Source organism: Crocuta crocuta, unplaced genomic scaffold, assembly GCF_008692635.1.
Source record: "Crocuta crocuta isolate KB4526 unplaced genomic scaffold, BGI_CrCroc_1.0 scaffold866, whole genome shotgun sequence".
In the NCBI taxonomy this organism is placed as follows: Eukaryota; Metazoa; Chordata; class Mammalia; order Carnivora; family Hyaenidae; genus Crocuta; species Crocuta crocuta.
In genome coordinates this window covers 428,549-446,478 of record NW_027531900.1, presented here as the reverse complement: position 1 = coordinate 446,478, position 17,930 = coordinate 428,549, and the positions used below count along the sequence as shown (strand labels likewise).

At 39.7% G+C, this 17,930-nt stretch overlaps 2 protein-coding genes across 4 annotated transcripts in view; one reads left to right on the top strand and one right to left on the bottom strand.

Moving 5' to 3' along the window:
- The window catches only part of ASPN (asporin), a 29,839-nt gene extending 27,948 nt beyond the window's left edge, over positions 1–1,891 (top strand). For both annotated transcript variants that reach the window (XM_077773962.1, XM_077773963.1), the window contains exon 9: positions 669–1,891. In XM_077773962.1, the coding sequence (XP_077630088.1) occupies positions 669–866 (198 nt within the window). In that variant the 3' untranslated portion in view covers positions 867–1,891. The remainder of the gene's footprint in view (positions 1–668) is intronic.
- CENPP (centromere protein P) overlaps positions 1–17,930 on the bottom strand; it is a 222,571-nt gene that overhangs the window by 116,218 nt on the left and 88,423 nt on the right. The gene's annotated exons all lie outside the window — the stretch shown is intronic.

Below are 17,930 nucleotides of genomic sequence, written 5' to 3'. Positions count from 1 at the left end.
AAAGTCGGACGCTTAACCGACTAAGCCACCCAGGCGCCCCGTATTTCCCCTATTTCAATACATCCTGCTTTCAAAAGTTCAGGTCATCTTAAGATTATCTCATGGGTGCTTTAAACTCCACTGACTTTGTCCTGCCTATTAATACCAGGTCAGCGACTCCAGGTGCCCACACTTCCCAGTTTGTGACTTTCATTGCATGGTCCCATCATCGCTTGGCATACTTGTTTGTCTTCACCACCAGAGGCTGGTTGTGAGTCAGCTGCTTCAGGGTCCTTACAGTGTTTCCCGGTCCTGGCGAGAGCCCAGGAAAATCTTTCTGGTTCAACCTGAGGAGGTCACATATCTGCTTTTTGCATTATAAACACCCTTTGGGGTTCATCCATTTTCACGGAGTATGCTGGGCATGGGTGTTCCGTGGGGGGTGGGGGGGGGTGGGGTGGGTGGGCAGCTGTGCTGTGGGCCATGGCAGGCAGCCTCCATACTGTGTTGATACATTAAGTATTTAACAGGTATAAACGGACAAGTACATATATCTTAATGAAATACATTCAAATTAGCATAAAATAAATGGACAAATAAAGCCATGAACAAATGTGGACTGTAAAAAGAACATTTTCTTTTTACATTTATTATGTGTTTTTAATCCATTCTTTCTCCTACTGCCACAGATAATCTTCCTTCACTCTAATTCAATTACAAAAGTGGGAGTGAACGACTTCTGCCCAACAGTGCCGAAGATGAAGAAATCTTTATATAGTGCAATAAGTTTGTCCAACAACCCGGTGAGGTACTGGGAAGTGCAGCCCGCCGCGTTTCGCTGTGTTGTGAGCAGGATGAGCGTGCAGCTCGGGAACTTCAGAAAGTAGTAATTAGTAATATTCATTTAATATAAAATTTAGAAATTATTACATTTGCAATACTTGAACTCTAAAAAAAAATGGTGGTATTATGCAAATAAGCAAAAATCTATTCCTACATGATAAGTCCACTGACTTACTTTATGACAAAAAATTTCACCAGAATTTTGCAAAACTATTAATCCATCAGGATCAAGAAAAACAAGCATGTGCTGCAGTTTCCTTCTGTACACAAATGATTTTGCATAAGTCTCATGCTTGAACATTCTTTTCTCAGTAACAAAAAAATAACACATTCAGTATTTAAACACTTTGTTATCAAATGCATCTTAAAAAGAACTGTACTGTAAATGGAATGCTTGACTTAGCAAAACTTGTGCTCTTTCATTTGCTGTTAGCAAACCAAAATTGACAAGAATGGCTACATGGAGAGCACATTATTATTCTTTCTTTAATAATTTGGGTGGTACTGTAATGTTTCTATTAATGCTGAAGAATAGTTTCACATAATCTTATTCAAATTTCCATATTTTACAGCCTTATTGTCTTTATGTTTAAACTAACTCCTTATAATAAAGCTTTCAGTACGTGTTTATTATCAACTTGACAGATGCTATTCATAGCATCTGGTTTCAGACTATAGCACATGCTTTTTAAAATTAATTATTATTACCGGATTATAAAACCTCTACGAAAATGCATACTGTTTACATAAAATCTGTAATTCACATTGTTTATTATCTCAGTTATTATAAGCTTTCAACAATATGTCAATTGTTAGGTTATATGACAATGTCACCTTGTACGTAAGGAGTACTTTCAAGATGTCCCTTGTAAGAACTTGGCTGGAAGAGCCTAGACACTATCCATTCTATAAAAACTGTCTACTCAACTATGACAAACTGAACAACTCTGAAAACACAGCTGGTCTAAATGAACAGGCAGAGGACTAAACATAACACAAAGGAACTAAAAGCTCTGTATAAAAGAGTACTTATTTTTTATTTGCATTCAACATAGGGAAAACTAGAAAATAAAAAAAAAAATAAAATATTGGCTTGAAGTAAAATATTTGTGCTTTGGTTTAATTTTTCTCCTCCTGCCTAGGAACATAAAGTATTTTTCAGAAAACTCTAATTTATATATAACACTTTTAGCACAGTATTAATGCTTTTTCATAGCAACATTACTAAAATGCTCCAAATTATGCCTGTGTTATGAAAGATGATTGCTTTATCTTAAACTACCCCCAAAACTAGATTTTAAATAATTTTGAGGATAGTAGAAAAATAATACATGTATGTAAGGGGGGATAGAGGGTTTGAATATCCAGGTCAGGAACAGGTAAATAGGTCCCGTTTCTCCTAGTAAGGGTCTCCAACTGTGGCACTGCTGGCATCCTGGGCTGGACTGTTCTGGTAGGGGGTGGGCTATCCTTTGCTTTGTGGAAGGTCTCTACCCAGGAGACGCCAGTAGCACATGCACCCCATCCCCACAGTGCAACAACCAGTCTGCAGACACTGCCAATGTGGGGGGTGGAGTCAAATTGCAGCTGGTTGAGAATAATGCTTTATAGGAAATTTACTTAATTTTTTTTTTATATTTTTATTTATTTCTAGGAGAGAGAGAGACAGCGTGAGCAGAGGAGGGTCAGAGAGAGAGGGAGTCACAGACTCTGAAACAGGCTCCAGGCTCTGAGCTGGCAGTCAGCACAGAGCCCGACGCGGGGCTCGAACCCACGAACCGCGAGATCATGACCTAAGCGAAAGTCGGACGCTTAACCGACTAAGCCACCCAGGCGCCCCGTAAATTTACTTAATTTTTAAACTCTGACCCCAGTTTGGAAACCTAGAGCAAACAGTTACTTTTGTTTATAAAGCTGTAGGGATGAGATCCAAGTGTGATTAAGACTGAAAAAGTTTACCACCAGTAGTGATATAATACAATGAGCCCAGGAATACAGAGCTGGAGTTGGAAAAATAAATCCAGAAATCCAGCTCCATGTATAGTTCTGGCAAGTCTCTTTGAGCCAGTCTCCTCATCTACAAAGGGCAGTCGTGATAATACTGATCAGTTATGTTGCTGTGAGGATTGAATGATAAAATGTACATGAATTTTCAAAGAATGAGAACAAACAGTACTAAATTTGTGTGGAACCACAGAACGTGAATAGCCAAAGCAATTTTGAGAAAGAAAAAAGCAGCAGGTATCACAACCCCAGATTTCAAGGTAAACTACACAAAGCTGTAGTGATCAAAACAGTATAGTTTCGCACAAAACTCATAGATCAATAGAACAGAATAGAGAGCCCAGGAATAAACCCATACTTATCGGTCAATTAATCTGCTACAAAGGAGGCAAGAATATACAATGGGGAAAAGACAGTCTCTTCAATACATGGTACTGGGAAAACTGGACAGCAACATCCAAAAGAAAGAATCTGGACCACTTCGTTACACCATACACAAAAATAAACTCAAAACAGATTAAAAACCTAAATGTCAGACCCGAATCCATAAAACTCCTAAAAGAAAACACAAATAATACCTTGAACATTGTCCACAGCAACATATTTATGGATATGCCTCCCCAGGCCACAGAAACAAAAGCAAAAATAAACTACTGTAACTACACCAAGATAAAAAATGTTTGCGTAGTGAAGGAAAATATTAACAAAACTAAAAGACAACCTACTGAATAGGAGGAGAGATTTGCAAATGACATATCTGATAAAGAGTTAGTATCCAAAATATATAAAGAACTTATACAACTCGACAACAAAAAAGCAAACATCTGATTAAAAAGTGGGCAAGAGTCTGAAGAAGCTTTTTTCCAAAGAGGACACTCAGATGCAGACACATAAAAAGATATTCAACATCACTCACCGTCAGGGAAATACAAATCAAAACCACAATGAGGTATCACCTCACACTTGTCCAAATGGCTAAGATCAAGAAGACAAGAAATAAGTGTGGAGGAGGATGTGGAGAAAAAGGAACCTTCATGCACTGTTCGAGGGGATTTAAATTCATGCAGCCAATGTGGAGAACAGTATGGAGGTCCTTGAAAATTAAAAGCAGAAATACCATATGATCCAGTTAATTCCATTACTGGTTATTTACCCAAAGAAAATGAAAACACTAATTTGTAAAGATTGATGCACCCATACATTTACTGCAGCATTATTTACAATAGCCACAATATGGAAGCAGCTGAAGGGTCCATCCATAGTTGAACAGATAAAGATGTGCTGTATACATCTTCTTTTAAAAAAATTTTTCTTAATGTTTTATTTATTTCTGAGAGAGAGAGACACACACAGAGCATAAGCAGGGGAGGGGCAGAGAGAGAGGGAGATACAGAATCTGAAGCCGGCTCCAGGCTCTGAGCTGTCAGCACAGAGCCCGACGTGGGGCTCGAACCCACAAACCGTGAGATCATGACCTGAGCCGAAGTCGGATGCTTACCCGACTGAGCCACCCAGGCAGCCCTGTATACATCTTTTTTACGGCTGAATACTACTCAGCCATAAAAAGGAATGAGAACGTGCAATCAGTGACAACATGAATAGACTTTGAGAGTATGATACTAAGTGAAATGAGTTGGATAAAGACAAATACCACATGACTAACATGTGGAATTCAAGAAACAAAACAAACAAAAAACCAGACTTAAATACAAAGAACAAACTGGTGGCTGCCAGAGGAGATGTGGGTGAGGGGACCAAGGGTACAAACTTCCAGTTATAAGTAAGTCACAGGAATGAAAAGCAGAGCATAGGGAACATAGTCAATGATACTGCAATAATGTGTGGTGACAGATGACAAGCACGTTTACCACACTGAGCGCTGGGTACTGTAAAGACTTCAGTAATCAGCATGTTATACACCTGAAGCTAACATAACACTGCACGTCAACATACTTCAATTTAAAAAATGTAAAGGTTCATAAAATATGAGTAACTGTTATACTGGACAATTACTAACTGATGAGAAAAATTAAAAATTGTGAAGTCCTTAAAGAGATTATATTATAATGATAATCATATTAAAATTAAAATCTTCTAAAGTTCCAATAATTTCAATAATCCATTTTACTACAGTGTATCATAAAAATAAAACTGTGATATCATGTCACTTATAAGAAGAAGAAAAGTCAAATGCTCACTGCTCACTGAAATTGTAAAAATCCAGGTCTTAAAATTAATAATCAAATTCATAAGGTTAATACTAAGCTTAGAATTATCTAAACAGCGCCTGGGTGGCTCTGTGGTTGAGCGTCCAACTTCAGCGCAGGTCACGATCTCACAGCTTGTGGGTTTGAGCCCCGCATTAGGCTCTGTGCTGGCAGGCACGGCCTGGAGACTGTTTTGGATTCTGTGTCTCCCTCTCTCTCTCTGCCCCTCCCTCCTCCCTCGTGCTTGCTCCCTCTCCCTCTCTTTCTTTCTCTCTCTCAAAAATGAATAAACATAAAAAAAATTAAAACAAAAAAGAAAACAAAAAAAAGTACCTAAACAAACAGATCAGTCTATTATCTCAGTAGCAGAACTTAAAGTAGTGAAGTTAATCTTTTTCTGAAAAAGACAGAACAAAAAATTTTCAAATATCAGAAATGATTCCTGAAATCACTGCAATTAACTTCCTGTTGTTAATGTTTGTTCTTCATCCCGCAGCTGTTAACCATTTATGGTTATAAATTTACAAAAAACAAATCACTAATAAAAATTATAAACAACTGAACCAAAGTCAAGTTTTCTGCCACAAACTCATTTTATGGTAAATACAAAATATTACTCACTTGAAATCCATTAAAGTTTGGAAACAAGTGAATCATGACAACTTACTTGTGGAGTAAGTCCTTTATTACGGACTTTAAGACAGAAAAAGAATCTTAATGGGCACCAAGGGTGGCTCAGTTGGTTAAGTGTCTGACTTCAGCTCAGGTCATGATCTCACAGTTCATGAGTTCAAGCCCCACATCAGGTTCTCTGCTTTTAGTGCAGAGCCTGCTTCAGATCCTCTGTCTCCTTCTCTCTGCCCTTCCCTCGCTTATACTCTCTCAAAAATAAACAAACATTTAAAAAATTAAATTTTGATTTTGATTAAATTTCTTTTGTTTCTTGTGCTTTTAGTGTCACAGCTGAGAAACCGTTGTGTAATCCAAGGTCATAAAAACCAAAATCTTTGTTTTCTCCTAATATTCAGCAGTTTTAGCTCTTACATTTAGGTCTGTGTTCTATTCGAGTTAATTTCTGCATGTGGTATGATGTGGATATCCAGCTTGAAGCAGATCAGGATACAAACCCTGCTCATCACCCCAGAGGCTGGTGCACCCCCTTCCCAAGCCACTCTTCCACCCCCAACACCCGCCAGCAAACATCCATTAATTTGCTCCTCCAATCAGAACTTGGCCAACAGCAGCACAGCTCACTCCTTAAAAGTTTCTTTTTATACATTTTCTGAATAGCTGCTAACCTCAGGAAACAGAATAATGGCACTTCTGCTTCCTGGGTCCATAAACCCCCCTCTCATCCATATGTCTAATCATTTCAATACTTTGAAGAAACCAAAGCATTCCTCTCATCTAAAGGGCACTTTCAGCAATGCTGTATAATTCCACAGAAAACAAAGAGGATGTCGGACTACGTCTCAAAGGTGACTCTAAGAATTCTAAGATGAGATTGGCCATGAAATGGTATCCCCCAAAGCAAAGGGACCAAGAGAACTCTGGATCTAGAAGCAGCCTCACTTAAATTTTTTTTTTTTTAAATGTTTATTTATTTCTAGGAGACAGAGAGAGAGACAGCGTGAGCAGGGGAGGGTCAGAGAGAGAGGGAGTCACAGACTGAAATAGGCTCCAGGCTCTGAGCTGGCAGTCAGCACAGAGCCTGACGCGGGGCTCGAACCCACGAACCGTGAGATCATGACCTAAGCGAAAGTCGGACGCTTAACCAACTAAGCCACCCAGGAACCCCATCACTTAAATTTCTAAGATGAGCAAACTGTTTCCCCTGTGAGAACAGGAGACTTAAGACCCGTGACTCACGACGAGCTGTGTGGACTAGCCTCTAGGGCTGGTTAGCTGCTGTGACCCTACAGCTATGGGGATTCTACTGTCTCTGCCCATTTTGAGACCACAGAATAGGCTATTTTTTTTTTTTTAGATTTTTGACCTTGTTTTATTTATTTTTAGGAGAGAGAGAGAGAGAGAGACAGCGTGAGCAGGGGAGGGTCAGAGAGAGAGGGAGTCACAGACTGAAACAGGCTCCAGGCTCTGAGCTGGCAGTCAGCACAGAGCCCAACGCGGGGCTCGAACCCACGAACCGCGAGATCATGACCCAAGCAAAAGTCGGACGCATAACTGACTAAGCCACCCAGGCGCCCCTGAATAGGCTATTTCTAATTCCTCGCCTATCTTAAAAAAGATACATATTTCTAAATTTTTCCCCAAAACAGGACCATTAAGTTTATTAGACAATTACCGAATTTTCACCATGGGAGGGCAGTCTTATTCTAATATACGGTGTGAAAATAAAGACAACAGACATTTAAAAAAATTTTTTTTAAATACTACTTTCATATTTTAAAAAGGTAACAAATGATGGGGGCACCTGGCTGACTCAGTTGGTAGAGCATGTGACTCATGGTCTTAAGGGTTCTAAGTTCAAGCCCACATTGGGTATAGGTTACCTAAAAATAAATCTTAAAAAAAAAAAAAAGGTAAACAAGGGCACCTTCCTAGAAGCAGAAAAGTCATACATGGTCTGACTAATAAAAAATAGGAAATTCCTAACTTCCTGATAGGAATTAGGAAAACAAAGGAATGGGATATCTGAAAACTGGACAAGCAGAATTATGCTCTGTATACTTCTAAAACACCTAAGTATCCTCATAAGACTATAAAATCTGGCAAGAAAGGGGCGCCTGGGTAGCTCAGTCGGGTAAGCATCCAACTTTGCCTCAAGTCATGATCTCAACAGTTCGTGGGTTCAAGCCCTGTGTCGGTTCTGTGCGGGCACCTCAGAGCCTGGAGCCTGCTTTATGTGCCTCCCTCTCGCTCAGCCCTCCCCCTGCTCGCACTCTGTCTCTCTCTCTCTCAAAAAACAAACAAACAAATAAATAAACATTAACCATTTTTTTTTAATCTTACAAGAAAAAAAAATACAGCATCTAGCATTTACTGAGCCCATACCATATGGCAACAACAAACTAAGCATTTTAAATGCAATGTTCACATACCAAGCACTCAATCATCATATTACGTTATGAGGGCACACGCACACACACCAGTTCTGCAAATCACAGAGAAACACAAAAAGCTTGCAACAATGAAAACGATTTGGAAAAAGAACAAAGTTGGAGGATATATACTACCTACCTAATGGCAAAATGTAATGTAAATCTGTTGTAACCAGTAAGGCTGCAATAGAGCTGGACTGAGAATCTAGAAACAAACCTGTACTTTCATGGTTAACTGATTTTTGAAGATATCAAGGTAATTCAATAGGGAAATAATCATCTTCTCAACATATTGTCCTGAGAAGGTTGGAATATTCACACGCAAATTCACATGCAAAAAAAAAAAAAAGAAGAAGTTATTAGACCCTAACCTCACAATGCATTCAAAAACTAACTTAAACTATGAGGCGCTTGGGTGGCTCAGTCAGTTTCGCGTGCAACTTTGGCTCAGATCACAATCTCATGGCTTATGGGTTTGTGAGTTTGAGCCCCCGCGTCGGGCTCTGTTGCTGACAGCTCAGAGCCTGGAGCCTGCTTCAGATTCTGTGTCGCCTCCTCTCTCTGCCCCTCCCCTGCTCGTGCTCTGTCTCCCTCTCTCTCAAAATAAATAAACATTAAAAAAAAATTTTTTTTTTAAAAAAACACCTAACAAAATAGATCATAGACCCAAATTTAAGAGATAAAACTACAAACTTCTGTAAGAATATAGGAAAAAGTCTTTAACCACTTAGTCAGGAAATTAATACTTAGACTTGACACCAAAAGGCATGAAAAAAGTAGATTAACTTGGGCTTTACAAAATTAATATATGTGTATAAAAGACATTATTAAGAAAATTAAAACTTGTGCCATGGACTGGAAGAAAAAAATTGTAAGCCATATATCTGATAAAAGGACTTGTATTCAGAATATGTAAAGAACACTTAGACTCATAATAAGGCAAACAACCTAATTAAAAACAGGCAAGGGGCGGCTCCCTGGCAGTCAATGGAGCATGTGACTCTTCATCTTGGGGTTATAACTTCGAGCCCCACTTTGGGTGCTGAGATTACTTAAAAATAAAACCTTTGGGGGTGCCTGGGTGGCTCAGTCAGTTAAGCATCCAATTTAGGCTTAGGTCATAATCTCACAGTTTGTGGATTCAAGCCCCACCCACATCAGGCTCTGTGCTGGTGGTGCAGAGTCTGCTTGGGATTTTTGCTCTCTCTTCTCTCTCTGGCCCTCCCCCATTCGTGCTTTCTCTCTCTCTCAAAATAAATAAACTTTAAAAATAATTTTTAATAAACAAATAAAACCTTTAAAAAAAACAGGCAAAATTTGATATACATTTTTAATATAATTCTTACCCAAATTCCACCATGATTTTTTGTAGATATAGACATTATTATTCCAAAACTTATGTGGAAAGGCAAAGGAACCAGAATAGGTAAAATAATTCTGGAAGAAAGGGAGGACTCATTCTATCTGATTTCAAGGTAACACCAAATGCTAAGGAGGATGTACAGACAGTGGATCTCTCATACTTTGCCAGTGGAAATTTAAAACGGTATAGTCACTCTGAAAAACAGTTCAGCAGATTTTTAAAAACTAAACACGGGCATCCCATGTGACCTAGCAGTTACAGTCCTCGGCATCTATCCCAGAAAGATGGAGACTGATGTTCACGAAAGTATCTGTACAGGAGTGTGCACAGTAACTGTATTGGTAATAGCCCTAAATCAGAGCAACCCATAGTCTTCAGCAGATGAACAATTAAACCAGTCATGATACATCCTTGTTAAGGAATAGTAGTAACAGAAAGGAATAAACTATTGACATACAACCTGATCAACTACCTGTATGAGTCTTCAGAGAATGATGCTGAGTGAAATAGTCAATTCCAAAAGGTTGTGTGTTATATTATTCCATTTATATAATATTCTTCTTAAAATTTTAAAAAAATATTTATTTATTTTTGAGAGAGAGAGAGAGAGAGAGAGAGCAAGCAGGGGAGGCACCAAGAGAGAGAGGGAGACACAGAATCCAAAGCAGGCTCCAGGCTCTGAGCTGTCAGCACAAGAGCCCGACGCGGGGCTCGAACTCAGGAACGGTGAGATCATGACCTGAGACGAAATAAGCTGCTAAACCGAATGAGCCACCAGGCACCCCACATTTACATAATATTCTTAAAATGTCAAAATTGCTACAACAGAACAGATTAACTGTTAAGAGCTAGGATGAGAGGGAGACAAACAAGAGATTTCTGTGGCTATAAAAGGGTAACATGTGGAGCCCTTGCCGGGACGTAAATGTCCTCTATTTGACGTCAGCACCCTCAGTATCCTGGTTGTGGTAACATTCTATATAGTTTCGCAAGATGTTATCATTAGGGGAGCTAGGCTATAGCACACACACGATTTCTGTGTTATTTCTTACAATGTGTAAGTGTCTACAATTATCTCAAAGTAAAATTTTTAATTTTAAAAATGAATAAAAAAGTACTGACTATAGTAGAATACAAGGTATCTGATAAATCAACACCAGGGCCATGTTAAGGATGGTTTTATAAAATAACTACACAGCTGACAGACAGCTCAAGAGAAAACGGTGGAATGTCCGGGAAAAACTCATTCTGCTGTGGGAACAGTGGCCTTTGACAATGGACAGGGGAAAGTGGCTGTTCAAGTAACACCACTGGGACACGGGGAGAGCCATCCGCAAAACATTCGGGAGGATGACACTGTACACGAGCTATAAATTCTAACAAATCAGACATTTAAGTGCAAAAACTAAAAACAATAAAAGAAACCATAGTTGTCCCAGAAGAAACCGTGGGAGAATTTTTCTGATAACGAGGAAGTGGAGAAGGTGGTTTTAACTTTGACACAAAAACTGCAGGACCTTAAGTAGAAGCGGAGAAGCTCAACAACATCAAGTCTTTGTGGCAAAACTGTCAAGAGCAAAGTCAAAGGACAAACGACAAACTGGAAAATAACCATTTTGAGACACAGCATATAAGCCTAATTTCCCTTATAAAGAAATGCCAAAACTCAATCAGAAAAAGACCTACAACACAATAGAAAAAAAAGTAAAAAAGATCCAGACTGCTCCAGAAAAAGCAGCAGACACAGATGTAAAATGTCAGAGATATTCCAACAGACTCAGAGTAAGTGAATGCTCAAGCACGGCACCACTTTCACCCACCACACCACCTTGATCAAGCAAGTACAGCAAGGCGGATTCGACACGTGCCCTTGACACTCCATGGAGAGCATGCCCTTCTCTGTAGATTTCTCTCTCAAGTATACCTGCCCACACATGCGATGACATATAAAAGGTTATTAATTGCATCAATGCTTATATTAGGATAAGATTAAAAATATCAAAAATTTCATACAAGAATTTTTTTAAAAACAATAGTTTTTAAATATATATATAGTTGCTTCTAGGTGCATAAAATATCTCTAGAAAGACTCACAAGAAAATAACCACACTATTCTACTGAAGGTCTCAGGGACGGTAGTACCCTGGAGTCCTACATCTACCGGTCCTTAGCAGTGACTCCTGGGATGGGAAGCAGGGGGTTGTGAACAGAAGCTGCAGGGAGGTTTCATGGTGTACCTTGTGACACAGAAATATACATTTGGTGTCTGCCCCCAGTTCCCGATACAGAGCTCCTAAATCACTTGGAATTTCCTGGGTGATAAGAGTATCTTTTGTTCTAAGGAGGTGACTCTGGGTGGGTTCCTTGATGGCTGGTGGATGGGGGCTGGTCATAAGAAAGACCTGCCATGATTAGAAGCTTGGACCTTTCAGCCCCGTCCCTCATCCTCCGAGGAAGGAGAGGCGTTCAGGACTAGGTTAACCATCCATCACACCTACATGCAAAAGCCTCCACAAAAACCCTTCAAGTACAGGGTTTAGAAACGTTCCCGGGCTGGTGAGCATCTCCACGAACCGGGAGCATAATATACTTCAATTCCAAGGGGACAGAAGCTCCTAGACTCAGGGCCCCTCCAGACCTCACATTATGTATCCTTTCATCTGGCTTTACACCTGTATTCTTTAACATATACTTTATTAAATAATAATTTAATAAACATAAGCACTTGAGTTTTGTGAGCCATTAAAGGAAATTATAAAACCTGAAGAGGGGCTGTGGGAACCTGTAGCCACACAGCACAGAGGTGGCAGGTAAGCTGCAGACCTACTACCTGCGTCTGGCATCCAAAGTGGGAGCAGTCTTGTGGGAGTGAGCCTTTAACCGATGGGATGTGACACCAACTCTGTATAGACAGTATCAGAAATGAGTTGAATTGTTAGGACACCCAGCTGGCATCTGAAGGAAGAGGAAGGAGCGGGTAGCTGGAGGCTAGAAAGCAGCCCAGAAACACAAGTCACCCGGTCCAAGAACAGGCAAGAGGTAGGTGTCAGAGTTAATCAAATGAGAAGGTCATGTTTGGAACGTGTTTTTGTTCATTTATATATTAAAAATAATTTTTTTTTTAATTTTCTCTCTCTCAGGCTCTATACCCAACATGAGACTTGACCCAGAGATCAAGAGTTACATGTTCTACTGACTGAGCCAGCCAGGAGCCCCTATCTTTGGAATTTATTTTAAAAAATGAAGCAACACTGGAGGATTTTAAGCAGAAGCACTGTACAGTTAGCTTTACTTTTATATAGAGTAAGCTGAAAGATGGATTCGAGAAGGAGCTGTGTGAACACAGGGAGAGGAGCGCGGCATCTGATTCTGCGACATCTGAGGGAGAGTGTTGGTCACTGGAAAAAAGATGGTGGCAGGGAAGACCAAGAGACACAGGCCCACCAGAAAGATACTCCTGTGCTAGATCACAGAGGACTCAAGTGACAGATCCAATCTGACAGTGAGAGCAGTGGTTCCCAAGTTCTCACGGCACCTGCGACACAGGTTAACAATGTAAGTTCCTGGGGCCGCACTTACAGCCTCTGATTCTGCAGGTCAAGTAGGGCGGTGCTGCCACCTGAATGTTAAATAAGCAGCCACGGCAAATTCAGACACTGATGGCTCTTGCGCCACACTTGGGATACACTCATTTAGAGAACTCCCAGATTTCTGACTTCCATCAGACAGTGGGTGCGGTTGCAATGGGACTACTATTTACGGGAAAAGAGAACAATGGAGGAAATGGAAGCCAGTGAGCGTGGGCAGATCCACAAAGATGGAGGGTGTCTGCCGGGCACGTGTGATGTCTAGTGTTGAGACCACCGTAGGGCTTCCTGAATGGGTTTTCTGATGGAGGCAGTTCATTGGCTAAGGGTCACATGTACCTCCCAAACTGAGCTGATGTGTGATGCTGCGAGGCTGAGGCTTCCAAGCATGTGCCAGACCTTGACTCTGGTCCTGGCTGCCTCTCTGAGGATACCCTCCCTGCCCAGATCACTCAGCCCCAGCCATACTGTCTTCTCCCATATGATACCAATTTGGACTGTTCCCTCACTATATTCAGGTCTTTGCTAAACTATCTAAGATAGTAACTTCCTTTCTTAAAACTTTTATTAATAGAGCATTTTTTGGAGCAATTTTAGGTTGATGGCAAAACTGAGAAAGTACAGAGATTTCCCGTATCTCTTGCTTCCCGGTGCTCTAGGCTGCTCCCGGCTCATCCCGAAGGCTCCGCGCCCCAGGCCTGGAATCAGTCGTTTCTCCAAGAAGCCTGGTTTCTTTTACTGGAAAGTGGTGTTCGAAGCCAAGATCTGGGTGCTGGCTGTTTGCTGCTGCTGGACAGTCACTGCTTCTACACCCTCCCAGGAGACAGGTGTGTGTACGCCAGCACGTGTGCACACACGCGTCTCCAAACGTGTCTTTGTGGCACCAGCTGTGTGCGCACGAGTTCATGCTGAGGTCTCCGCTCTGGCCCCTCGCCGTGCGTCCTTCCCGCTGCCTCCCCTTGCTTATCTGTAACCTCCGTCCAGCAGTGGGACACCTGGCTCCCCCACCCGCCACACAGGTGTGCACAGGACCGTCACAGCTGCTGCCTGTGCCCGTGTCATTCCTGTTTATCCCCCATCTTGCTTTATTCTTCTCCACTGCATTCTGTACCACTTCATCTATTTTCTGTTTTCCTTTTCCATGACAACAGGGACTTGCTGCTGAGTCTATAGCACTTAAAACTGCCTTGAACAAAGCATGTGCTCTTAAGTATTAGCTGAATGAATGTAATGAAAAAAATCCTTAATTACCACATTTCAGCAGGTCTCAGTCTGACCTTTCTCTGCCAGCACTAGTTATTCAGCTTTGAAGATACTGTATCTACTCAGCTAAATTAAAATTATAGATTATAACTTAGACTTTTCATCGATTCAGTGGGCTTCTCTCTTCCACTGCTGCAATTATACCCACCAGCCTGAAACAATGAACTGTGACCATCACTTACAGCTTCTACTTTCTTCTCTAAGGCCTGACTGAGCCAGCGCTCCCCGGATCCCCTGCCCCCAACTCATGCCTCCTGGACACCGTCCATCTCTTTCAAATCTCCTGAATACATGTGATTTTATGTGCTCTAGCTACTGACTGATACACATTCTTTTCACATTTGTTAGGTACATGAACAACATAATCACTCAGAAATTCAAATCAGAGTGTTATATGAAGAATTATAGAGCAATTAAACTTTCAATTTTAAGTTTATCTTCCAAAAGAACTATGAGGGTACATACAATAATTTTTGGAAAAAATTACAGATCTGCTCTCTCTTCCTTAGTGTAGAAGCCTTAAGAACAAAGACTAATAGGAAACATATGGAAACGATCAGTAACAAGATGAAACCTTGGCCCAGATATGGTCTGCCATGTTTTACATACCAGTGTCTCAAATAATAGATGAGATTTTTACAATATTGCCAAGCATCACTTGAAACACAGCACGCTTTTAAAAAACCTGAAGTATAAGAAAATAAATCCTGTGATTTTTTTGTAAAAATATAATGGTAAACACCGTTTGAGGACGCAAAAACAAATTCCAGGATTCATTTTACCTTGTTAGTTTCCACAAACTTTAAAGAGCCTTCCAAAGAATGAGCTCAAAGTTCACTGCCAAGAAATCCAAGTTAACTCTCTGTTGAAATATGAAAACACTAGTATAAAAATGTAGCATTGAAGCAATTAACTGCTACTCTTCAGGAGAGACAACTCATTGAAATGAGATTGTCTACATCCACAAAATGAAGGCAACAGTAGTTGGTCAACAGAAGTTTCTATTTCCATCTCAGTCAATACTGTAAACTTATTTTTTGTACTAATGTAAACAGGCAAATCAGAGCTTTACCTCCTGAGTACAAGACACCAAATTCCATCGCCAGATTAATTTTTGTTTCAAAGGTTACTGGCAGGCATTCCAGTGGATATATTTGGGAGGAAGGTGAGAATGGGGATAGCAAACAGAAAAGAAGGTATAATTCTGTGTGGAAAAGTCTTATCTTTAATCTGTGTCACTAATGACAAGCTCCTTCACTTAAAAAGTAAACTAGAGATTACTCTATAGAGGAATGTTCTATGTTTCTAATCTCAGTTTCCTGTCTTCATAAAGGGAAGCAGTGGTGTGAACATAAGGGTTCAAACAAGCACCATTTCAAGACAGCTCTGAGTTCCACCTTAAATGGCCGAGAAGCTGAGCTCCATGTCACAGGGGACCTTAATTTGGAGAATTCCTTGGCATGAAAATGAAAATAAAAACAGTAATCAGTACATGCTGTTTCATTTAGCTCTGTTTGCCTTTCATATTAGAGGAAATTCTTGCCACACCTCAAACCAAAATTAAGGGGAAAAGAGAGGGAAGTAAGCCACATAAATCTGACCCACAGCACAAGCATCTCAATTTGAATCCACAAAGTTTTGGATAATGAAAAGAAATACATAATTTTAATTCAAGCCAACTGTTTTCCAAGCAGATTATATTTGCTTAAATTGCTACAGTAATTCAAGGACAGCCCTGTCTGGACACAGTCACTGTGGATTTTTAAGAGACTCAGTTAAAGAATTTAGGAATATCTGATTGAATTTACAGGATTTGCAAATTCATCAACCCCTGAAAACTAAAGCAAACTCAACAGGTATGATGATAAAATAATTTTCAATTTTTAAAGAAAGTATTCCTACTGTTAAAATTTCTTTAAGTATGTTTGATTTGTTTAACATTAAAATAGATGGCAGCCGTCATGAAAGCACGGTATCTGAGAAAAGCTACCTTAAAACTCTGTAGCAAAAATATTCACAGAAAGAAGTAATAAAGTAATTTTAATTTTTTAACTTAATATTTACCCAATAAATAATCTTTGTTTAGGTTTTTTTTGTTCGTTACTTGGAAATGAAAGATTCTCAGGTTAATGGAATCATTTTGTCTCCTTCTCTCTCAACTTTAAATGACAGAAGCTGTGTCTGTGAGCCACATACCCGGCCAGGGTGACAGGGAAGAAGGAGATTTGTACAAATTTCACTAGACATTATCTTAAAATTTCTCTGTTGACCGATTCCTTGACATGTTTCTGCTTTCATTTATATCTTTCTCAAAGAGAAGATGTGAGTGCTCTATCTAGCATGAAAGGAAAGTTTCTTGGGTTTCAGTAAAGATTTAAATGTATTCTGGCTAAAGAATTTTTTGAAATGTTCATATTTTTAATAGGAAAAGAGTCTTACTTCTTTAGGCCTTGGGTGTAACAGGAATGTATACTACTTTGCTTTTATAGAGTTAAATTTAAAACTGTCTGGGAAAAAAATCTGAGTCATATACTAACACTTTGGTTTCTTATATCCCAGTTTGTGTGGCATACCAATGACGTAATTGAGTCTTTAAAATGATAAAATGCAATGAGGCTTTCCAATTACTTTAAACTTTCCAGAACAAAGTTTGATCTCATTTTAATTAAAAATTTCTTATGAAAACATAAGTGCTTTTTCCCAATTAAGAGAAGTGTTACAATATAGAAACATTGGTAGCATATAATACAAAAAATTCATGTTAGTGAATATTTATTAAAAACCAGTTAACATATGTTTTCCTTTGCTTTAAAGTTTCCTGTTCACATCTGTTATTTTTCTACTACTCTATGTAATGGGAATAGCATGCTGTGATGGAGACACCACTCGGAGAGAACAACCATGTTTTCTGTGAGTGTGTCCATTTAAAAAAAAAAACAAAAAACAACACTGTGGCAAAATAACACCGAGAAATAATCAGCATTCGCAGGGACAAACATCACTAACAAGATGTAATCTGCAGTTTACTAATCCAATCATCCATTCAACAAATCTTTGAGCACTGAGCAGTGTACTAGATTCTGCCAAAAGTTAGGTCAGGAAATGGGAGAACTGACTGTGAATGTACTGTTTTCCTATGAGCTGTCCCACAGGGAACAAGGCATAAACCATACAACATGAAAAGGCGGAAGTAATAAAAACATGGTTAGCAAATGGTTGGGAAGAGATCAGCTGAATGGAAAATTCAGGTAAAAAGAAGAGGTAATTATAACAGGGAAACTTACCAGGGATGAAGCTGAAGACTAAGACGAATAGAAAATATTGGGCCTATGGATGGAGACAGGATTGACTTCAGACTAGAAAACTGGATTTGGTCAAAAGGAAGTGGGACCAGGCTGAGCTACAGAGCCAAAGTCCTCAGGGGATGACTGAGAAGAGAACTTGTCCTTAGGGGAGAGCCTGTCTTCACAGATGCCCAAGACCAAAATCTGGCAACATGAAAGAACCCTTTATTTTCAGAGAGGCTCCCATCATGAGGTCTTGATTAGAAATCGAAGGTATGCAATTAAGTGCAGGATCTAAAGTATCATCCAGGTTTCCTTTTTCCCCAATAATTTCTCGT